Below are 25,572 nucleotides of genomic sequence, written 5' to 3'. Positions count from 1 at the left end.
CCTGGGCTTCCCTCACAGAGGGAGGCCCCACCCAACCACCAAGCCCGCCAGTCTGGGCCTCCCTCTGTGGGCAATCATGGGGCAATGGCCGGGCCCCCGACCAATAGCATCACACCCACCTTGGCTGGCCTGGCACCAGTGGGTGTTATAGCGTGGTCATCCAGAAGGTCATCCAGAAGGTCGTCTGGAAGGTAGTTCAGTCTAATTAGCATATTACACTTTTATTATTATAGAGGCCCAGTCCCTCGGCCTGGCCTGTGGGGATCAGGCTGAAACTGGATCTGTGCACTGGTGGGGTCCCTCGGCCTGGCTGTGCCCTCTTGCAACTCAGGACCCCTCAGGGGATGTTGGACTGCCAGTTTTGGCCCGATCCCTGCAGGCCAGGCTGAGGGACCCCACTGGTGCACAAACGGTGGAATGGTCGCTTAGGCTTTTATATATATACAAGAGGCCCGGTGCACAAAAATTTGTGCACTGGGGGGGGGGGGGGGTCCCCCAGCCCGGCCTGTGCCTTCGCGCAGTCTGGGACCCCTCGGAAGATAACGACCTGCTGGCTTAGGCCTGCTCCCGGGTGGCAGAGGGCAGGCCCAATCCCTATGTGCAGCCCCTGGTCAGGCTCAGAGCAGGGCTGATTGGGGAGTTGGGGTGCCACCCCATCATGCACAGAGCAGGGCGGATCGGGAGGTTGCAATGCCACCCTCAGTCACGCTCAGGGTAGGGCCGATTGGGGGGTTGGGGCACCGCCCCCTGTCACACTCAAGGCAGGGTCGATGGGGAGGTTGCAGCGCCACCCCATCACGCACAGAGCAGGGCCAATCAGGGGGTTGGGGCGCTGCACCCTGTCACTCACAGAGCAGGGCCCATCAGGGGGGTTGGGGCTCCGTACCCTGTCATGCACAGAGCAGGGTCGATCAGGGGGTTGGGGAGCTCCCCCCTGTCGCACACAGAGCAGGGCGGATCAGGGGGTTGGGGTGCTGCACCCTGTCACACTCAGGGCAGGGCCAATGGGGAGGTTATGGCTCTACCCTGTCACACACAGAGCAAGGCCCGTGGAGGGGTTTGGGGCGCCACCCTCTATCACCCACAGAGCAGGGCCAATCAGGGGGTTGGGGCGCCGCCATGTCACACTCAGGGCAGGGCCGATGGAGAGGTTATGGCTCTACCCTGTCACACACAGAGCAGGGCCCGTGGGGAGTGGGGGGTTGGGGCACCGTACCCTGTCACACAGAGCAGGGCCGATCAGGGGTTGGTGTGCCGCACCCTGTCACACACAGAGCCACAGGGCAATCAGGGGATTGGGGAGCTCCCCCCTATCAGGCACAGAGCAGGGCTGATCAGGGGGTTGGGGCGCCTTCCCCTGTCACGAACAGAGCAGGGCGGATAGGGAGGTTGTGGCTCCGCCCCCTGTCACACACGGAGCCGCAGGGCGATCAGGGGGTTTGGGCGCTGCCCTCTGTCACGCTCATCCTGTGCCAGGAGGCCTCGCGGCTCTGCTGATCCCGGTGCTGGGAGGCATATTACCCTTTTACTATATAGGATAGAGGCCTGGGGGCTGGCTGGTTTGACCTAAAGGGCGTCCTGGATCAAGGTGGGGGTCCCCACTGGGGTGCCTGGCCAGCCTGGATGAGGGGATGATGGCTGTTTGCAGCTGGTCACACACCCTTCAGGGTGGGGGTCCCCACTGGGGTGCCTGGCCAGTCTGGGTGAGGGGCTGAGGGCTGCTTTCAGGCTGGCGGTTTTGACTGAAGCTCCCAACCACTCCTTTTTTTCTTTTTTTATTCTGGGCCAGCTTTAGCTCTGGCTCTAGCTCTGAGGCTTCCGCTGGTTTGTTTGCGTTTATAATCGAAACAATGTATAACTTCAGCTCTGAGATCCTGGCCGTTTGTTTAGCTTCTATATTTGTTAGAATGTTTCAAACTGCCAGCTCAGAGGCCAGCAAGGCAGGCGGGGAACGTTGGAGTCCGCAGTCACTGGAGCAAGCCTCATGTTTGCTTCCAGCTGCCTGGCTGCCGGCCGCCATCTTGGCTGACAGTTAATTTGCATATACTCACTGATTAGCCAATGAAAAGGGTAGCGGTCGTACGCTAATTACCATGTTTCTCTTTTATTAGTGTAGATAGAAGATATAGATTATGTTTAACTTCCTTGGGCTTGAGTTCTTTGTTTTATGCAACAGAATAACACTAAGACATTATCCTTGAAGTTCTTGTCAATCTATTCATGCACCAGTGGGGTCCCTCGGCCTGGCCTATGGAGATAAGGCCGAAACCAGCAGTCTGACATCCCCCAAGGGGTCCCAGATTGTGAGAGGGCGCAGGCCAGGTCGAGGGACCCTAGTATTAGACATAAAAGAAATATGGTGAGGCCTCTCAATATAATGTCCTTAAAAGGAGGTAAATGAGCTCTGGCTCAGCTGGTTGTGCATTGCCCTGTACACCTAAAGGTCTCTGGTTTGATTCCCAGTCAAGGCACGTACCCAGGTTGTGGGTTTGATCCATGGTCGGGTTTGTATGGGAGGCAACCGATCGATGTTTCTGTTTCTCTCTCTATCTCCCTTCCTATCTCTCTAAAATCAATATAAATATTTTTTGAAAAAGGAGACATATATCATAAATAGCATTAAGATGTATATTACTATTCTATTACTGATTTAACAAACAGCTTTGTCCTTTGGACTAGAACAACTAAGCAGTTTAAAATCAAAGCTATAGGAACAATGAATAAATTTTACAACGTCCTTTTAGGTGACAGAATTAATATTAAGCAAGAGGGTAAGAAATTCAGTATCAACTGATACAAACTATTTAAAACAACTTAATCTAATGATGTAAGTAAAATTTAAACATTTATCGAATGCTTAAAACATGAACTAGGCAGAGTGCTTCACATGTCTCATTTAATCTTCCCAACTCTGAGATTATCATCCCTATTTTACATATGGGGAAATCCAAGCATTAGGAGACTAAGAAACTTGGTAAAAGTGACTCAGCTAGTAAATTACAAGACCAATCCAAACTCTTAACCACCATGTTTTCTCCTCTTGAGAAAGAATTGCTTAATTCAAAAGGTGAGCCCATGATGTATTAAAGACCTAAATATAAGAGGTAAAACTACAAAACTATTAGAATAATATATTTACAATTTATGGATTAGTAAAGTCTTCTTGCTAACCAAAAGTCAAAATTTGTTAATTTAAATACATCACAATTAAGGATTCTTGTACCATAGTCAAATCAACAGATGAATGACACTGGGAAAATATTTGCCATGTCTAAAACATGGGATTATTCTCTCAAATCCACAAGGCACTCTGGGAAATCAACATGAAGTGGAGAACCAACTAAAAAGAAGTACAAAGGATATGACTAGTCCAAACATGGAAAGAGAGACCCAAATGGCTAGCAAGGATATGAAGAAATGATCAACCTCCCTGGCAAACAGAGAAACATATATGAAGGCAACCATGAGATACCATTTAACAACCGTCAAATTAGCCAAATGTAGGATGTTGTACAATACCCCAAACTGGCAAAACTGTAAGAAAATACATTGTTGGTAAAAGTAAAAATTCGTGTAGCCATTTTTAGAAATAATCTGGCAAAATTTAGTGATATTCAATATGAGACTAACCTATAACTCAGCAATAACATGCCTGGATATATGTCCCCAGAGGAATTTTTCCACAGCTATTAGCAACATGTAGGAATTATTACAGAATTATTTGTACCCAAGAGTTGGAGACAACCTGGGCATCCATCATTAGGGGAACTGATAAGTAATTTGTGATAGATGCGAACCATGAAATACTGTACAGTTAGAAGCAATGTATTCCCATGTACATACAGCAACATGAACAGACCTCAAACATGCTGAATGAAGAAAGTAAAATACAGAGCAAAACAGCAGTTATGTAGATGCAAAACACACATAATTTTATAAAGATAGAAACAAGTACATATACAAAAACACATTAGATTGTGTACAAGTGAGGGTTTGGAAGGATAGAAGTTGAGATTGGAAATGAAGAGAAAGAATTAAAATCCAAATAATGAGAATATGCTTCTAAGTAATAGTAAACTATCTTCCTCAAAAATGTTTTAAGTGGTATAGTCACATCAACTATTACATTTACAGATTTATGCAAATTATTACAAATCCCTTTTTCTGAGATGATTGAGCATTCTGCAGAATACATTTTGATTTTAACTATGATAAATTTGAAAATTCATGGCATCTAGTCTTGGTAGTCACTATCATAGGTAAGTATGCTCCAAGTGGTCTGATATTGAGCTATGAATCTGAAAAGCTGTAACTAGTCCAAGCTACTAGTAATCGAAACTTGGCAAAGTCCTTTTACCTCTTTGAATGTGTTTGCTTATCTGCAAAAATGGATTTGTATGATTATCCCAAACCTCTCCACCTCCAAGATTATTTCATTTATTTTCTGTTTCATATTTATCCATATTAAATTATATCCTCTATCCTTCAACTATCCCCATCTCCCCCATATCCACTCCCAAAAGTAAAAACAAAAAGCATATTAAGATATTTAGAAAAGTTATGTAGCAATAGGATCAAAGAGCAACTTACTTTTTTAGGATAGAAAGGTGAAAACATTAAACAGATACAGTAATTTTCACAACCTTTTCAAGTATCTAAGGCAGAGTCAGGTGGTTAACTTGAGCCCAGATTCAGACATTTACTTCGTAAAAGATTTTACATGTCACTCTTACCCCTTCTCAAAACATATGTTAAAGTGTCTTACCTAGTTTCTACTTGAAGGTAGTACATTTCAGCTTATCTCTATCAGTTTTCAGAAAAAAATAATCTCTAAAGGTCTCTTCTGTATTAAAAGATGTAATATTCCAAAAGAATGGTGATTTTTTAAATTAACAAATTAATCACACTTGGTATTTAACAAAAAACAACAACATTCAATTAGAATTGTGGGTTAAATGAATATAAAGACCTTAAGAAAAGGGGAAATTAGAATACGGTATATTGTAGGTTAGTGCACATGAATGGTAATGAAATACCTAAGAATAGTGGTGTCATAATTTATAAAAAGAAAATTCAAATCAGAGCACTTAAAATAGCTAAAAAACTGAAATTAGAATATTTAAAATACCTAAAAGTTTGAAATTCGAATATTTTAAAAGAGAAAATAGAGGATTTTCTTAGAATAAAACAATAGACATAAAAAACTGACATCATTCCCATGTTTATCTTCCATTCACATTTAATTTTAAATATGACTGAGGGAAGGTATGGGGGGAGTGAGAATTGAAAGGCCATAAAACATCTGTTACTAATAATTCTAGCACAGATGTATTTCTTACTGCAAGAGAGATGATAAAGGTTTTCCCAGATTGCCATACTATAAGATCATCTTCCAAAAGCCATAGTTTAACCTGAAACTCCACATGTTAAGTTTCAGTAAATATATAAAGTTGATTACGAGGATAAATGTGTATATGGACATATAAATGTTATCTCTATGAATGCAGAGAATATGTATTAAATAATAGGAAGATGACTGAAGAAATAAGTGAGAGAAAAATAACTTCTTAAAGGGTGAAAAATCAAGAATCTGATAATGTTTCATAGCTATAATACAAGTATATAGACTTAAACTTGGCTCTTTTTGCTCTTCCCTTTTGGAATTTTTCAATTAATCTACACCTAAATGATATACTCAAAATGTTACTTTTTTCTCTGCAGATATTACTTATCAGATAGTGTTTTGTTATTTAAGTAGTATTGTATATTGCCATATTTTAAAGCAACCCAGTTTCTTAAGCTAACAAAAGCATAACCCACCTCCATCAAGGTTAAAATGTAGACATGCTCTCACCATACCAAAAACTTTTAGAACATTCATGTCCTAAAAATATTCCCTTTTAGAAATACAATTCTCAAAATACTGTCCTATCCAAAGGAAAGGTATTTTCCTATAGCAGCACCTATATAATAGATCACCTTTACTTTTAACTTGGGTTACTACAAAACTTTTTACTATACGTATATCCATTAATTTTCTTTTAGCAGTTTCATAATTATTTTAGCAGGTAGTATATATAACATGTAGCCTAATATTTTTAAAAGAAATTTTATTATATTTCCTAATCAGGAAACTTTTCTATTTTAAAATTTTAAAAATTTTTCTTTCAACACTAAATTTTTATTTTAGTTTATGTCTCTATTAAAAATGAACATATATTTCCCCATAAATTAGTGATCAAGCCACAAAGAGTAAGAAACCTTTTCAGCCTGACTGGTGTGGCTCAGTAGTTGAGGATCAAACTATGAACCAAGAAGTCAGAGTTAAATTCCAGGTCAGGGCACATGCCAGGGTTGTGGGCTCACCCCCCAGTAAGGGGTGTGCAGGAGGCAGCCAATCAATGATTCTCTCTCAGCATTGATGTTTCTATCTTCTTCTCACTTCCTCTCTGAAATCAATTTTTAAAAAATGTTTAAGGAAACTTTTCAATCCTAAGTACTATTTCTACAATTTCATCAAGTCCTCTAATCTCTCGTTGCACTTCTGCACACTAATGCATATCTTTTTCCAACATTTGTATGATTTTTTTCTTTACTGCAATTCAATACAGATAGTTAAAAGTAGCTAACAATATAATTCCACATGATAGTGCATCTGTGTTTATATCTGGCTCTAATCACATACTTAGAAGTGATTTATACAGGAGAAAGCAAAAATGGGTAGAATAACACAACTATGAGAAATAATTATGCTAATGTTTTTAAAATATTCCCAAATTGATATAATTTTTTCACCACATGCTTCAAAGTGACTAAAATTGCAAACACAGGTATGGCTTTTTCAAAAATACTGGATACTAGAGAAACAAAATAAAGTACTAATCAAATATTTCATATGCTTTTATAAATGGTCATACTAATAAATAATTGAACCTTTCACTTTATAAGGTACTTTTAGTTTTGCTCCATGCTACAACTATGTATATGTCATGTTTTTGTGGTCAAGTTCCTCAGTTCATTAAAAAAAGTGAATCACACCTAGTCACTCTGAGCTCTAGGAATTAGGAGACCACCAAAATCAAGAAATATGTCAGGAAATGTAAAACTATATTTAAGAACACAAACCAAAAAGATATAACTAAATTCATGAAGTCTTGTGCAATTATTTATATGTGAAAGTTATATTAATATACATTGTTTTAAAGAATCCTTTTAATACAAGCATACAATAATTAACAAACATTAGACTTTATCCATTGCATTTAAATCCTCTTAAAAAACTTATATTCCTTAATTTACAATTGGTAAATTTAAAATTATGTATACACTATCTGATTTTGATTAATAAAAGGGGAAGGAAAAGATATAATCTAAATATCACTAACATCTGAGTGACTGCTGCTTAAGACCTTCATTAGTAGTTGTCTGCCAACCCATGCATACTTTAAGTATATCTAAGTTATGGGAAAATAATTATACAGTATTATCAATCAATTAATTGCATTTTTCTTACCATACCTACCATTAATATCTTTTAGTGCCTAAAAATCTTTTTTTCAGGGTTCTTACTATGAATAAAAATGGTTAAAAATATAGTAAATATGCAAGATAAATATGGGCCAATCATTACACGGTCTTCTCCAAACATAATAACATAAAACACATTTTAAAAGCAGTAATATGACTGGTCTAGAGTGAGACTAAATTAAGAGCAATCTCAATTTCAGGATTTAAAAAGCTCAAATTTAAAAAATTTTCAATTTAAAACATTACTACCTCTTTCTAGTCTCAGTAGATTAGAAAAATGCTTATGCCTAATTTACCCACGGCTGGTTGAAATAACAGACTCAGAATTACATGAAAAATCCCTATCAACATAGAGGTCTTATTCAACAGGAGATAAACAGACTTATGGTACTACTACACCAATAAACATTTTTGTTAGCATCCTCTACTGGTGGTTTCCAAAGACAGCAAGTGGTGCAAATGACAGAAAGATATGTACCTGCTATTCCATCTAAGGTGAATTAATCAGCATGTGGTTGTTAGTAGCCAGAATACGTTTCTCCAAAATAAATACATATATAAGAAAATCACACAGAAAATAGAAGTAAAAATTGAGAAGACGGGTTTTTAAATTACAACACACAAAACATTACATTATAAATGATAAAAATAGATTTAAGTAATTCTAATCCTGCTTCTTTAACATCATTACCATAAAGTTACTACATAAGGTTTGATGCTTTGGCCACACCTTGCTTAATTGGTTTACCCCTGTCAGATTATATTACTTGATTCCCCTATTAATATTCTACTCTGAAAATATTCTAGAAAGGAAATTAAAATATTTTACTTGAAGCTCATCACCAGTTAAATATGCATACCTTATTTTAAAATAAACAAAATTTGTATATAAATAACAGTATAAAGTATCTCTATGACTACCTGCCACTAGATACAGCATTTATTTCTTCATTTAAAAAGAGTTAAGAGTTCACATCTTTCCAAGCAATCCTCTCCAATAAACAATTGCAACTTAAATATGATTGCGTTGTTAAGAAATAACCAGCACCTACCCTGAGGTTTCAACATACAATAGCATATAACTTCATTTTCAATTTGCAAATTTTAAGACTTAATCAAATAGCATGGTGACAATCATCAGCAATAGATGAGATGTATTTAAGAACAAAAAGAAATACAAGGACAGAACCAAAAGTGATGAAAATGGAAGATACCTATAGTAGTGCAGTGCTATCTTAAACACCTTTTGTTTTCTCAGAATAATGCATACTGCAGACAAGACATTTTGTGCTAAACAGCCCCCAAATCTGTTTTTCTAATATTAAACACAAAGGAAAAACACTGACAGCAAGCGTGGTAATAAATCCGTCCCTTGAGAATGAAAGTAGCAGACAGGAGGGGGCTGACATACATGCAGGAGAAAACTAAACACCATCTTTTTTTCTACCTGCACAAGTTGCCATTTGCTGCAGCAACGGAGAACCTCCTTTTTCCTGTTGATTTCAAGTACCTTTCAAAATAGCTTTCCCCCCTTAAGTCATCTGTTGATATGCCTTATGGGTCATCATATTCATATCACAGACTCCTTGGGAGAAAAATCCATTCTTTCCTGTTCAGGTAAACATGTTTACAGCAGCTGCACAGACGCTGGGTGGTTCAGTCTCACATGTCATACACATGTCGTCAGCAACAAGAAAAACCCCTTTCTATGGCGATGAACATTTTACATAAGATAAAAAGCGAACAGCCCTTTCCGAACCAACTTACCTTTCATAAAGCCACAGCAGCAACAGCTCAATATAGAACACACTATTTGACGCTAAAACAGGAAATTAAAATTGCAATAGCCTATGTTCCGCTCTTTGCTGTAACAAGTCATCTCTCCAAAACGAAGATACAAAATATTAGTTATCAAGCATAGCTGATAGACGCTTTTAAAAAATGTTTATTTGAATAACTAAAATTATTTGAAAGCGGTGGTTTTAATATAGGCTCAAATATATTAAAAATATGTTTACGATTGGAAGGAAACGTCTTGGAACGGCTAAAAAATCTTCGTATCTGCTCCTAGACAGGAAATCCCACACAAAATCTAAAATTGCCTGGAAAGGTTACAAAACCTCGCGTTTCGCATCCGAGAGGGGAGGGAGAAAGGGAGCCCAGGCGCGGGGGTGGGGCAGGAGGGGGGAGCGCGAGAGTGTTTCCTTATACACGTATTTCCTCGTTTTTTGGAAAATAGTGTGATCCCAATATAGGCGCGTGTATTTCCCTATTCTTAAAAACTAATTTTAAAAATAACGTAGGAACCCAGAAGAGCCCCTCGGCCCTAAATGTACGTGTAATTCCTTATATAGCCTGGGCCGCAGCCGGCAGCAGGGCCGTAGCCGCCCATTATTATACAAACAGGTACCCGGCCAGCGGGCGGGGGCCTCTCCACGCGCTCACGCCGCCCCCGGGCGGACAAGTATCGCCCCTCTCGCCACAGGAACTGTCCAGACAATAACAATCAGCAGACATTTCGCTGCTGAACAAGAGGGAGAGAAAGCACAGAATCGCCCCCGAGATAAGCAGAAATACAATCAACTTACAACGTCTCTCCAAACTGGAAAAAGCAACTGTGCAACAACCACATGTTCGGGTCTTGCTCTCTGTCTGATTTATTTATTTATTTATTTATTTTAAACTCTCTCGCCAGACCCAGGGTTGTGTATTTCCCCAGCACAAATCAATAAACACTGCAGTTGCAGCGCGAGCAGACGACCCGCGCGTCCGTCTGTCCGCCCGCCCCCTCCCCCATCCCCTTCCACCCGAGACCGTGAGCGCCATCCAAGCTCCATTATCTGGCTTCAGCACTCGGAGCGTCTGGCCCAGGTAACAACTTCCCCAAAAACCGAAAGAGAACAAGAGAGGCGTTCGCGGAGGGCCCCATCCCACCGCGGAGAGTCTTCCCCGGGAAGCTCTGCCTGTGGTGCTTCCCAGTCTCTAACCAGGTAACTCGACAAACACACCGCTGCCCCACTCGCCGCCATCCACAGATCGCCCCCCGCCGCAGGCAGGCGCCCGCTGCCGCCCCCGTCGCCCCACCAGCGCCCCACAGGACGTGGACCTCACTAGCGGGGCTCGCCGTGGTCGCCGGGCGGGAGAGGAGGGGCGTTTAAGGACCTGCGCCTCCGCCGCTAATCCCCACTCCGCGAGCGCGCCGGCAGGTCCTAACTTTACCGCCGCCCGCCGAGCCCCGTCCGCCCGCGGCGCGCCCCGCCGGCGCCCGCGCACACGCGCGCACGGACGACACGCAGCCGGGCTGCCGCGTCCCACCGCCGGCCGAGCCTCGGAGCCCGAGCTCCAGTGCGGGCCGGGGCCGCGGCGCGCAAACGCCACTTTGCAGGGTCAGGGCCGGCACAAGTTAGTTCCCAGCTCCAGGGAGCCTCCACGCCCAGGGAAAATACAGCGAGGGGGGCTGAGGAGGGGGCGGGGGGCAGGGAAGCGCGAGAGGCAGAAGAGTGGGGAAAAGTGCGAAAAGAAGCAACAGCCGCTCCACCCGAGACCAGAAAAGTGAACGCCGCGTCCCGGCCGCCTGCCCAGAGCCGGGGATGCGGAGGCGGCGGCTAACGGTCCAGGGAGGCGGCAGCGGCGGCAGGAGCCGCTAGGCGGAGAGAGACCAGGTAAGAGACATAACGGTTCAGGGAGAGCGAGCGGCCGCGGCGCGGCTCCGGCAGCTGAGGGGGGCAGAGAGCACTACTTTCTACTTTCCCACTCCACTTTCCCCGTCCCTGCCCCGGCCGCCCCCAGCCCGACTCGCCCCCCTCACCCTCGGGACGCCCCGGCTGCCCGACTCCCCCTGACTCCGCCGCTCCCCGGTCCCCTCCGCTACTCACCGTTATTGCGTCGCGGGTTCGCCTGCTTTCTGCGCTTACACCTGGGGCCATCCGCCATGATCCTCTCGCTTGAGTCTAAATGCTCGAGTCACCTCCTCCCCCTCCCTCCCCCTTCCCCCTTCCCCCTCCCCCTCCCCCTCTGCCTCCACCCCTCCCCACCGCACCTGGTTTACGACACTCAGGGCTTTACGACATCACCTTCCTTACACCTAGCGCCGCTCGCTCTACGGCCGGAACCTTGTTGCTAGGGAGAGGACGGTTTGCGGCCACCGTGGAAACAGCCGAGTTTGAATTGAGGGGCGAGGGAAAGTTTTCCCTCAGTTGTCACGGGGTCGGGGAGAGGGACACTAGGAAACTGTGGGGATGGGGTCAGAGAGCGCAGGCTGTCGGCGTGAGAAAGGTCAAGTAGGAGGCTCCGCGGCTTTCTTCGTCGGACTGGCCACACCCGCCGCGCGTCCTGGGGCACTTATATGGGTCTGGCTAATTCTCGGGACCCTGTGCCCTCAGAGTAACCTGAGCAACCTGTCCTCCCTCTTCCTCAAGTTTGGGCCCTGCTCCCACGCAGCGTTCCGACGCTCTGCGCCCCTGGGGTTCCGGAGCGGGTCCTGCTCGGGGCACCCGGGAGTTCCCGGATTAGGGGAAACGCAGGTTGGAGGAACCCGCGAGGAACTAATTTGGGAAGCTTGGCCTCTGACGACGAGTCACCAGAGAGGCTACCTGACCCCACTCTCCTCTCTTCCCACACGGACGCATGGTTTTCCCCCCAGCGAACAGGATGGGAAGTGACTTCAATTAGATGGGAGTTCAGCTGGATCGAAAGAGAGACTAGAAGTTCCGCCTGAAAGCCACCTTGGCGGTGAAGCGGCATGAGCAATGCCCACGCCGTTTCTGTCTCACTTCCTCCTCCGCGGCAGGCTCACCTGCTGCGCCTGGGCCTGCCCCGCCCGCCTGACCTGCTTTCTGAGCTCCTCCCAGCTTTCCCCTTAGTCTCAGGAGCTGGGGTTCATGGGCATCAAGATTCAGAGTTTAGGAGAAAACAGGCCACGATTTACCACCTAAATGGGCAGTTATTGCTGTATAGGTCCTTAATGCAAGAAGCACGACTGAAAAATGTGGTCTTTGAGACAGATTGCTGATTTTATCTCAAGTCCCTGACTTGGTACGAGTTTGGGGGCTTTCTGAAAGGCCATATAGATAACACCACAAATACCAAGGGAAGTCCTCTTAAGCAGTCAGTAGTAGTTGGCTTTTCCCTCCTCTACAATGGGGAAATGTTTTGGGGACCATATGGAATAAATGAGCTGAGCTGCATTTCAAATAATATAGTTGTAAGTTAACAATACAAGAATTATTGGTAGAGAAATCGAGAAAACCGAAAGGTGACATACAGATGATTAGAAATAACATAGTTTCCCAGCAGAGTGCTGTCACATAGTAGGTGCTCAACAAATTTATGCCTGCAATTTTTGTCATACCTATGGCAGGATTCTTTATTATGTTAAAATAATATTTTAAACACCCTCCAGAATTATAGAAGATTCATTAATAATCTCTTCAAACCTTTCAACTGAAATAAATTTACAGCTGAAGTCCATAATTTAAAATTAGAAAGTCTAATCCTGAATATAGGTGAAAATTTTATCTCCCACGTTTACATTGGCATTTTGAGAAGTGAATACATTATTTATTGGTTTGTGCAATGGGATTATAAATATGCTTTGCTATCCAGTATGTCTGTGTATTAACTCTCACCTTCAATGCCAAAACTAGAATTATTATTCTTGATGATCATTTTTTAAAAATATATTTTAATTGACTTTTTACAGAGAGGAATAGAGAGTTAGAAACATCGATGAGAGAGAAACATCGATCAGCTGCCTCCTGCACACCCCCTACTGGGGATGTGCCCGCAACCAGGGTACATGCCCTTGACCAGAATCAAACCTGGGACCCTTCAGTCTGCAGGCCGGCACTCTATCCACTGAGCCAAACCGGTTAGGGGTGTTGATGATCATTTTAAGTACAGGCAGTTCTTGCTTTCCTCAACACATTGTTAACTGAACTTGTGTGTGTCAGAACCAGAACTAAGTCCATGCTTTGCTCAGTTCAAGTGGTAAATTTCCTACCCTAATTCCTACTTTCCAATCCAAAAGGAAAAAAAAAATGCTCTGTAACTTTGACACACATCTTAATTATTCTTAAATTTAGGAAATATCACACATACTATTTGTTCTTTATGAAATGTCTGTCCTGTACCTCCCTCCTAAGTTTCCTTCATTGTTCATCCTCATCTTGAAATCAGAGACAAAGTGAAGGGACAAATTAATAGAAATCATTTTCTCCCTTTAGTGCTTACTGGTTTAGTTAGCTTGGGCCAGATGTATTTAACTCCATGAGGAAAGATACCTTTTTTTTTTTCGTGCTTGTTTATGTCTATGCCCTCAGCACCTAGCAGAGTGCCTGGTCAAGTAGTAGGTACTCAGTATTTCCTAAATAAATTAATATTGTTGACTTTTTCTGAATCTGTTCTTAGCTAAAGTAAGGATTGTTTATCTACCTTCACATTAGTTCTTAGGAACTGTTGAAAAAACGGATGTAAAAGTCATTTACTGTCATTTATATCCTGTTTTATTTTGAGACAATGCTCTTAATTTTAGTTTCCCATAATCATTTTCCCCAAATGATTAACTCTTCTCACTCATATTTTTAAATATGCACAGGAAATATTGGTATCCCAATTCTTCTAATACAAAATTTCAATTTTGTAAAATCCTGCAATAATTATGTATATTATAAATTGAACATTTGATTACTATATTTTATTTAGTGTAAATGTTCCCAAAATTATTCAAATCTAGACTGGAAAGGAAACAAACAAAAGTAAATATCAGGATAAATCGCTGCTTTAAAACTGATGCATGTGTGATGGTTCTTGCCTCAATTATAATTAAAGAATTGGAAAAAGTCTTTAGAATAAATTTAGAAAAGGAATACATTTACTAAAATGCAGGTTTATTTAAATCAAATATGGGGATAGTAAGATTTTAACATGTATTCTGTATTGTTGGTTTTTAATAATTTTAGTTCATCATACAATATATATTCAATATATGCTATTTTTAGGTCAAAAAATGTTAACACTGCTTCTAGTGAGCAGTGGGAATATATACTGAAAGAGGAATTCTGCTGAAAAATTTTAAATGTATAGGAAAAAATGTAAAAATGGGCAGAATTTTTTCAATATTGATTTCTTTTCTATACTTTTTTCATGAATCTTTTGCACCTACTGTTTGCTTTCCATATTATATTCATGTATAAGTGAGTGCAAAATTTGACATAAAATTATTTTAAACTTAAAATATAGGTATCTCATGATTTTCCACATGGAGCCTATGATTTCCATGTACCTAAGTTCCTGAACACATTTGAGAAGTATAACATATTTCTACAGTCATCATCAGAATAAAAAATTGATTATTTTCATGGAAGGATAAAATATTAATTATGTTAATTTAATTAAATGTGTTTATATGATTATAATATTAAACATTTGAAGGAAAAATAATAAATTTGAAACCATCAGAGTACAGAATTTAGAATCCCCTAAAGTTGCTCCTCAGTCCTTGGCTCAATAGTGACTCTGGGTATGTGGTTCACATCAGAGCAATGCTCATTTTACTGCCTGAAGTTCCACCAAATTCTACAATGACTGAGTCAGGATGGAAACATGACTACAGGGTGATGCAGAATCGACAGTTTTCTTTAGGACCTATGAATAAAGCCTCCCAGGAAGGAATAATAGGGACAAACGTTTTTCCCTAGACCTTCATGTGATTTTATTATTTATTGTACCACAAAATGGTATTTCCCTCTCTGTGGATGAAGTCTTCTATTTTTAATATGTGAGTGAAATGGAGCTTCTTATTTTGGGTACAATATTTCAGGAACTTGTCTAATATAAAGAAATGTAAGTATATACATAGAGGTTTGAAGGATGTTAATGAACATCCAAAAAGTAAAATGAATCTTTTCCATAAAATCACAATAAAAGATTACTTTAAAAGGCCACTTCCACAGAAGATATATTATAGTTGCTAATATTGATATCCTCTATGAACATGAAGAACATATTTTCTATACTAAACAGCTATAGGTAGGTAATTTGTACTAGAGAGAGAGCAACATGCATATTTTGAATTTGAATGTATTTTTAGTTAGTTATCATGATATCAGAAGTCTGATGTATGGTTTCTACTGTTTTCCCCCTTTTGTCTCCATATATTTATTTTTTATGGCATTTTAATTTCTTTTAGCAGCTGACTGGTTCTCTTACAGGGTATGTCTGCTGACCTACAGTTTGACCTACAGTCCTGACCTTCTATATTCCACAGATCTGCAGTTACAATTACCGCCACTATTCAATCCTTGGAGTATATGTATTTAAAATATGTTGAGTGGCCCTGGCTAGTGTTGCTCAGTGGTTAAAATGTCCACCCTTGCACCGAAGAGTCGCGGGTTCGATTCCCGATCAAGCGCACGTACCTGGGTTGCAGGTTTGATCCAGTTGATGTGTCTCTTTCACATTGATGTTTCTCTCTCTCTCCCCCTCCCCCTTATCCCCTCTTCAGCCCTTCCACTCTTTCTAAAAATCAATGGAAAAAATATCCTTGGGTGAGAATTAACAAAATATGTATATATTTTTCAGTGTAAATTCACATAAAAAGTTGGTAATAAGACACACCCTGCTTTTCTCTCATTGGCCCCAACCAGATGGATGCCCAGCTGCCCATGACCTGCCAGAGGGGGCACGACAAATTCAGTAAGCCATGGGGCTGTTTGGAAAAACCCAAACAGCTGGTGATGAGTGGTCATTGAAGGTAAGAAAGGAAATGAGAGTTGATAGGGAAATAAGAGATATTCAAAGAGAAAAAGAAAAAAAAATGAAATGACCTGTGAAAGATACTGCCAAGAAGGGTCAGAAGAACCTCTGTGTGGTCCTGGCCAAGGAGTTGATTAGGTCAACAAAGGCTGTAAGCAAGCTCTATGCATCCAAAGCTCACATGAACTCATGTGAGTGACTGGTTCCCTGCAGAAGAGCACAGAAGTGATGAAGGTCATGCAGAGTCTTGTGAAGATCCCAGAAATTCAGGCCACCCTATGGGAGCTGTCCAAAGAGATGATGAAGGCTGGGATCATAGAAGAGATGTTAGAGGACACCTTTGAATGTATGGATGACCAGGAAAAAAATGGAAGAAGCAGCAGAAATGGAAATTGACAAAAGTTGTTTGTAAATTTTAGCAGGGGTCTTTGGGCAAAGCACCTAGTACAGTGGTCGGCAAACTCATTAGTCAACAGAGCCAAATATCAACAGTACAACGATTGAAATTTCTTTTGAGAGCCAAATTTTTAAAACTATATAGGTAGGTACATTATTATTAACTTAATTAGGGTACTCCTAAGCTGGCCTTTGCTAAAAACGTCCTCAATCTGATTGAGGTACATTCGCTGAGGTCGACCCCTTCCAACTCTCCCATCCTCAACAAGTGCATGAATCGCGCCCCCCCCACCCCACCCCCCACGCTTGTGTATCCCGAGGTCGGCCCTCCTGCACCTCGTCTCCTGTCGCCCAACCAGCCGACACCCCCCACTTCTTCTAATGCCACTTCTTCAAAATAGACTCGCCCAGGCTGAAAACCGACTTCTGCGCATGGGCCACGAAGTTTCAATCGCACTGTACGTGCGCGCCCGCACATGGTATTTTGTGGAAGAGCCACACTCAAGGGGCCAAAGAACCACATGTGGCTCGCAAGCCACTGTTTGCCGACCACTGACCTAGTGAAGTGTCTGGCACCCTTCCAGAGTCTGAACCTCTGGGAGTGACAGCTGCCTCAGAAAAGGAGGAGGCCCTGGAGGCCATGCTCCACAGCTACATGCTGCCCAGCTGGGCCCTCAAGCTCTTCTCATGGCCTGTCAGATGTGCATGCACTCCTCTGAAATGGCCGTCATTTATGTATCTCTTGCACTACACCTCTGTGAGAAAGCTTTGCATTCTGGAGGTTTTCTTCACTCTGCAGAGGTTTGGGGATCTCAAAAGATTATTCTTGAGACCTGGTGTAATAAATGCATCATTTTTCAAAAGTATCGTTTTGGAGGAAGTGCAAAGAATTTTGTCTTCTCACAAAACACTTCTGAGTATAGAGTTCATTGCCTGAATGTTGAGGACTCTGTACATTTTTTTTTGTCTATAAAACACTGTATAAATGGATTCTAATTTCTGCTTTAACAACAACTAAAAATGACATACCCTGTGTCAGACCCTTCTAATTCTTTCATGCCTCTATTTTATTTCACTTTTAATTTCTTTATTGATTAAGGTATTACATACGTGTCCTTATCCCCCCATTACTCCCCATCTCGTGCCCTCACCCCCCTGTTGTCTGTGTCCATTGGTTAGGCTTATATGCATGCATACAAGTCCTTTGGTTGATCTCTCCCCCGTAACCCCACCCTCCCCTACCTTCCCTCTGAGGTTTGACATTCTGATCGATGATTCTCTGTCTCTGGATCTGTTTTTGTTCATCAGTTTATGCTGTTCATTATATTCCACAAATGAGTGAGATCATGTGATATTTATCTTTCTCTGACTGGCTTATTTCACTAAGCATAATGCTCTCCAGTTCCATCATGCTGTTGCAAATGGTAAGAATTCCTTCTTTTTTACCACAGCTTGGTATTCCATTGTGTAGCTGTACCACTGTTTTTTAATCCACTCATCTGCTGATGGGCACTTAGGCTCTTTCCAAATCTTAGCTATGGTGAATTGTGCTGCTATGAACATAGGGGTACATATATCCTTTCTGATTGGTGTTTCTGTTTCCTAGAAGTGGGATCACTGGGTCAGATGGGAGTTCCATTTTTAATTTTTTGAGGAAATTCCATACTGTTCTCCACAGTGGCTGTACCAGTCTGCATTTCCACCAACAGTGCAGGAGGGTTCCTTTTTCTCCACATCCTCACCAGCACTTGTCATTTGTTGATTTGTTGATGATAGCCATTCTGACAGGTGTGAGATGGTACCGCATTGTCATTTTGATTTGCATCTCTGGAATGATTAGTGACTTTGAGCATGTTTTCATATGTCTCTTGGCCTTCTTCTGTCTTCTGTCGAAAAGTATCTGTTTAGGTCCGTTGCCCATTTTTTTTACTGGGTTGTTTATCTTCCTTTTGTTAAGTTGTATGAGTTTCCTGTAAATGTTGGTTTTTTTTAATTTATTTTTTATTTATTTGCTCACTCTCTTTATTCTACTTAAATAAATAGATCACACACTGTGCCCCTCTAGTGTTTTACTGTTTAATCACTATTTTCCTCCATCTTTCTTTGTCCCAGGTTTGACACAGCTCTGTCTGGATCAATTCCTTTTCTCTTTTTGTTTGGGTTTTTAATTCTTCTAACTTTAAAAAGCTTTGCTTTTTTCATACTATGCTGGTTATTCTCTGTCCTTCAAAGTCCATTCTCTGTCTTTCCATGCTCTGGGAGGTTGATTTCTGTGAACCACATCACTTAGGTTACTTTACCCTCTTGTTTCTATTTGATTTCAACCACTTTGGAGACATTGCCAAATGATCAGAGGAAGAACATAGAGAAGTGAGAATATTTATTTCACCTTTCCTCATACTCCCTCCTGCTTGTCTGTATTTTGACAGTAACTTTATTCCTCTACCTAAGGCCATGGCTCCAGTAAGGCAACCCTGTCCCCTGGCTGCAGTTCTTGGAAAGTTTTAGAAATGGCTTTTTCCATTCATCCCTTCAGGCTTAGGAATGATAGTAGTTTCCTCCGGTTGTGAGTCCTTGGGTACTTTATACCTTATTGGTTCCCTTAATGCCTACATACAAGTCTCTTCATCAGAGTCTTTTCAGTTTACCCTTTGAGTGTGTCATCTGTCTCCTGCCAGGTCCCTGAGTAATACACATATATAAATAAAATGTATTTTTTCACCATATTTATTATCAACCAAGAATTATACTTCCATTAATTACAACACTAAATTTAAATGTGATGTAAATGCCATTCATTGACCAAGTATATACTCATGTTCTGATGTGTGTATGTGCGAAATCTGGTACTTAGAAAGTTGTCAGAGTCTATTATATAGTAATTATTTTATTCAATAACTATTTGTGGAATGAAGGTCCCTGCCCTAATTGATCTAAAATCTAGATGAGGCTGCAGAGGTAGGAAAGCAGGCACCTAATCATATAAAGATGCTTAGAATTTGGACCTTATTTTGAAAGCAATTGTAAGCCATGAATTTTTTTTTAAGTCGGGAGTATCCACATTATGCAAGATGTCAGTGTTCTGTGACGAAAAAGAAAAAGTGAGTGTCCAATATTAAGATAACTTTTTTCTCTTGAATGTTCATTTCTAAAGGAATAACCCAGCAAGGAAAAGCAATACAGATAAAAGATGTGGCTATCCAAATGAAGCACAGATGAAGAACAGCCTTTCCAGATTATATTGACAAGTAGTATGATACTGTTGTTAAGACTTCAGCAGTATAAAACAGTATTTCCAATGTTTAAAATAATTAATAAAATTGTTTCTGCCTATACATTCTGGTAATGGTTTTTCAATGTCCTAGAAACTACCTTAGTACATGGCAGGCCCTCAAAATTATGATAAATGAAAGAATATAAAACAAATCTTCAATATGTTTTTTAATACTTGCTGTTTTTTCCCCCACTATTATGTTTACCCTAGCCCAGTGATGGCGAACCTTTTGAGCTCGGTGTGTCAGCATTTTGAAAAACCCTAACTTAACTCTGGTGCCGTGTCACATATAGAATATTTTTGATATTTGCAACCATAGTAAAACAAAGATTTATATTTTTTATATTTTATACATTTAAATGCCATTTAACAAAGAAAAATTAACCAAGAAAATTAGTTCGCGTGTCACCTCTGACACGCGTGTCATAGGTTCGCCATCACTGCCCTAGCCTAATGCATAAAAGCTAACGCACTCCCCATTCGGATTCTAATCTGTCCTCCAGATTACCTTACATACAGGGTGGAGCAAAAGTAGGTTTACAGTTGTGAGGATGAGAAACAGTTTATTCTTGTATTATTATTTATTAATTATTGTGTTATTTTCCATATGAACAATTGTAGATCTACTTTTGCCCCACCCTGATATGCACTAGAAATATGTGAGATTTTGTGTCCCCATGATTAAAAATTTTTGAAAATTAGTAGCTTATTCACACTGATTGAAAACATATGAATTGCTCTAAATTTTAGAACATGTATATAGGCAAACAATGAAATGGACTAATGAAGAACATATATAAATACATAATAAATTCCATATTGGATTAAACTAATAACCATTCCACTTCTGGATCTTGAGTCCTGTTCAAGTTATTTCGTGCCTACTATAACAAAAAACATATAAGTGTGTGTTTGTTTATTTAAAATTCCCTTATTAGGAAAAGAACAGATTTTGTTTCATCTAGATTCTGATGAAGCTTGTAACTGGATATTTTACTAGTAAATGACTAATAATATTTTGAATTTTTATGAGTTTAAATTCTTGCTTGCTCTTAATCAACTGCAAGGATCCCTTTTATATGTCCTCTCTTGAACTCACTTTCTCCCGACTTTGCATATGTTATGGTCATAAATCGAACCACTAAAATCCACTTTTGTTGGTTGATATTGGTTTTAAAGCATGTCCTTGTTGCATCTGCTCCCCTTCCAATTGCTAGTCAGCCTCGAACTGACCAAAAGGCTATCAACCAGAAAGAAGCATGTGGTGCAAAAAGTTGACAACCCATTAGCTAGAAAACTATCCCCTGAACAATTCACAATTGATTGAAGTTCCTTCTCCCCATATATAAAATTGTTTTGCAGTTCTATTCATTTTTGCATTTCTCCTTTGTATAGCCTTAGAAAACTTAGATCAGTGAAATAGCAGCAAAAGACATCATGAAACCAAATAGAAAATGAGGACTTAGAAGGTGCTTTGGACCTCTTAATTTCCAGGCCACTTCCTAGCAGATACAGTTCATTACACAGGAAAATCGCTTGATCTTGGGAAAAGAAGGTCCTGGAGGTGAGGGAAAATGAGTTAGTCACCAATACAGTTGACCTTGCAATTCAGTCATTTAGATCTACTAGAGAATGATTGCTACCATTTCCAGATAAAGAATGAAAGCTGTTTTCCACAGTAAAATGATGAATCATGTATCCCCTGTGTTTAGATTCTAAAATAAAAAAGAAGTAAAAGGAAGGCTATGTATGTTAATGCACACTCACCAATTTAATAGAGAATGTATCATTTGTTGAGCCTTATAATCTACTATCACATGGTTTTATTTGAGCTTCGTTAGAGCCCTAATAGCTATTATTTCCATCTCATGTGTAGGAACATTTAGAGAAGCTGCAGTCACACAGTTCATATGGTCTAGACTGGGACTCTCAAACCATGATCATACTAGTAACTATAACTCCCATGTCAAATAGTATTGCGCTCACTCGATAAAAAAAAATCATATCTAGGGGTGTGCTAAGACAAAATTCTAAAGGATAAAGAAAGTGTTAATATTCAGGAACAGAATTATGGACAATTCCTCCCTATCTGCCCTTTATCCCCTAACCTTTGACCACCCAATCCAAGATTTTATCATCTTTACCTCATAATCAATTGTTCAGTGTCTTGTTTCTCATGCTCTATTATAAACTCCTTTATGATAAGACAATGGCTAATAATAACTCTTGTTACAGTGATGAACATATCTAGAAAGTGTATATATATATATGTATTTTTAAATATTTTCTATGCTAAATAAATTCTATCCCAACTAGATGCTAATATGGAAGGAGTTCAAATTGTCTTAGAGTACTTAATAACTTGAACTTTAACCTGACAGGAAGCAAAAATGCTGAAAAAGCGATACCCCTTTTTATATAATCCAAAGGATTCGCCTTCATATTTTAGTATCATTACATATGGTATTTGTGTACCTGAGTTCTGAGAGCCAAGGAAGAAAAGATTGCTTTTAACATGAGTTTGAAGAAAAATAGCAATCAAGATAAGCTCTTTATTTTGATGTAGTCCCATTTGTTTATTTTCTCCTTAATTTCCATTATCCTAGGAGATGTATCTATAAGCATATTGTTATGAGAAAAGTATGAGATTTTTCTGCCAATGGTTTCTTCTAGGATTCTTATGGTTTCATGTCTTACATTTAAGTCTTTTATCCATTTTGAGTTTATTTTAGTGTATAGTGTAATTTGGTGATCTAATTTCCTTTTTTTTCATGTATCTGTCCAATTTTCCCAACACCATTTATTGAAGAGATTGTCTTGACTCCATTGTGTGCTCATATTTGGAAACAGCCAAGTACACAGCTATAAAAAAGAAAGAACTCTTACCATTTGCAACAGCATGGTTGGACCTGGAGAGCATTATGCTAAGTGAAATAAACCAATCAGAGAAAGATAAATATCACATGATCTCACTCATGCGGAATCTAATGAACAACATAAACTGATGAACAAAAATAGACCCAGAAAAATAGAAACATCAAAGATACTGTCAAACCTCAGGGAAAGCAGGGGATGGTGGAGGGGGAGAAGAGGTCAACCAATGAACTCATATCTGTATATGCATAACCCATAGACACAGACAATAGGGTGGTGAAGGCTTGGTAGGGGGAGAGGTCAATGCGGGGGGAAAAAGGAACATATGTAATACTTTAAACAATAAATATTTCTTTAAAAAAAAAAAGTTGATAAGTATCCACCATCCAAAACAAGTTGCATTCTGAATTAGAATTTTGTAGCCCTGGACTATAATAGGATCTAGATTAGATTGTCCACCAATGTGAGGATACATGGCAGTATATCTTTGGAGTAATGAAGACAGAAAAGGTCAAGATGTATCTTAGTGAATACCTCATGTGGGTAAAACTAAGAGTTTGGAGAAAATCTAATATTACGTTTTAGGCATAAGCCACAAACATAATGAAAGTATTATTTTGAAACATAATCTAAAAGTTCTTATGTTAATATACTATATGAAGCCAAGAGGACATAATTATAGTAGTTCCTTTCTGACCAAGATAAATTGTCAACCAGATACAAAATTAATATGTATAACAACTCTCAAGGTATTGTGCCTTCAATATGCACATTTTAAATTACCCAGTAGGAACAAAATTAAGAAATGGCAGAAACAGAAGTGGGAGAAGAAAAGTTTTTTTAAGATGTCACAAGATGTAGTTGCCATGAAAGGAAATTTAAGCAGCAGAGCAAGTTCTCAAAAAGATGCATTACTCACAATGTCATGGTAACCTAGTTTTTCAAAATATCTGTAGTAAAAAGCAAGTGACTGCAGGGTAGGAAGAAATTTCAGAAGCCTACCAAAAAAGTTGTAAAATTTTACACAGTTACAAACATACACATAAGATTCAGTGATTGAGAATTTTGAAGAGTAAAATGAGAAAAAAATAACTGAATATTTGAGGAAAATTATGATGATAAAAAGATACGGGACTAGTCACACTATCCAAGAAAATAAAAAGCTAGAAAGAATGTAAAATAGATACAGGTAATAACAAAGTATCACAAAGAAATCCCCACAGAGAAAGAATACCTTTCAAAAGTCATCCTAGTCACCCTGGCTGGTGTGACTCAGTTGGTTGGTGCGTCATCCCATAGGCCAGAAGGTGGAGGGTTTGATCCCTGGTTAGGGCACATACCTGGGTTGTGAGTTCCATCCCAGGTCAGGGTGCATGTGATCATTGTTTGTCACATCAAGGTCTCTCTCTCTCTCTCTCTCTCTCTCTCTCTCTCTCTCTCTCTCTCTCTCTTTCTAACACAGTAATAAAAAAAAGAGGCATCCTAGTCATTAACAAAGATCATAGAACAAAAGAAATCATAGTAAAATAGAGGATTCTTTAAGTAATTTTTTGAATGTAGCCAAATATTGGTTTAAGGCAATTATTGTTCTTTCAGTAGTAATGAAGGTCATTATGATAAGATCAGTACAGAAAACATTGCTGGATTGTTTGTAGAAAACTGGACATAGATGTGTGCCTAAGTAAGATAAAACTCAGATCAAATATTAAGCCAAAGACATCAACACATGTTATTTAACCTTATAAACCTAGTGTGGAACCAAATCTTTATAAAGAAGGACACATAAGAAGTCATTTATTTGACAAATATTTATTGATCTGCTACTATGTGCCAGGCATTGTTCTAAATTCTTGGGATACATCAAGGAACCAGATAGACAAAATCCCTTCCCAGCAGAACTTACATTCTAGTGGAATGAGGCACATAATTAGAAGATAAATAAGCAAATTATATGTTCGAAGAGTATTAAGTTCTATGGAAAAATAGAACAGGGTAAGAGTGAATGAAGGTGCAAAGGGATCATGTTTCCTCCTTTAAATTACAAAATTCCAGTGCTCTGTAACATGTTCTCTGAAAAGGGGCATGTTAGTATATTGAGGAGGAATTTGGTAGAGCTGGGCACTTAGGATGTGTCCAATAAATGATTATTTGATTTTAACTACTCAGTAATTCTTGTTTTGTTCAAAGCAGTTGCTATAGCAGAAAGTAAGTTGTGAAATTCTTGTAAAATCTGTATGTTTTTATGAATGCTATAATAAACAAAATCTGTGATGTCTCCCATTAATTGAATCCCTAACACCTGTTCTCTTTACTTACCTTTTGTTTTTCATTTTGTTAAATATTTTTTCACCACTGTTTTAAAACAAAATAATTGAACGTATGTGCAGTTTTAGTCAAAACATTTACATTGTTTCCATCAGTGTTAATGATAATATAATTATATGTTTGTATGTTTAAGACCATAGGGATCATTTCTTTACCACAAATGAATATGTACAGCTCATCTGTTTTCACTGGGATGTGAGGAATATGAAAGGATTTACTAATTTAGGGACAAACTAGTGAACTTTGGCTTCATGTATCTTTTGATTAGCTCTTTTAATGTTATCCAATTACATTATCAATGACACTGAAGTCCACATAGATATAGAAATGTCTACCTCCTTTTTGCAATCCTTGAAACATCATTAAACTTCTAAGTTTTTATGTTTAAGTAACTTTGTCTTCTTGTAAAAACTGGAAAAGTA

The 25,572-nt window shown here is 39.7% G+C and overlaps 1 protein-coding gene and 1 pseudogene across 9 annotated transcripts in view; one reads left to right on the top strand and one right to left on the bottom strand.

Annotated features, from left to right (window-relative positions):
* ZEB1 (zinc finger E-box binding homeobox 1) overlaps positions 1–11,497 on the bottom strand; it is a 298,099-nt gene extending 286,602 nt beyond the window's left edge. For 6 of the 9 annotated variants that reach the window (XM_070428874.1, XM_070428892.1, XM_070428918.1 and 3 more), the window contains exon 1: positions 11,403–11,497. In XM_070428874.1, coding sequence (XP_070284975.1) covers positions 11,403–11,460 — 58 coding nt within the window. In that variant the 5' untranslated portion in view covers positions 11,461–11,497. Of the gene's footprint in view, positions 1–9,294; positions 9,566–11,402 lie in introns of those variants that run through there. The other 3 variants (XM_070428935.1, XM_070428945.1, XM_070428910.1) reach the window with 3 other exon arrangements.
* On the top strand, positions 10,948–16,726 carry LOC139010671 (charged multivesicular body protein 3 pseudogene; annotated as a pseudogene).
* Positions 16,727–25,572: the final 8,846 nt, after the last annotated feature.

This window comes from Myotis yumanensis, unplaced genomic scaffold (genome assembly GCF_028538775.1).
Source record: "Myotis yumanensis isolate MYYU_CA2020_CCGP unplaced genomic scaffold, mMyoYum1.0.hap1 SCAF_1, whole genome shotgun sequence".
NCBI lineage: Eukaryota > Metazoa > Chordata > Mammalia > Chiroptera > Vespertilionidae > Myotis > Myotis yumanensis.
The sequence above is the reverse complement of the archived record's forward strand: the minus strand, read 5'-3'. Positions and strand labels throughout refer to the sequence as shown.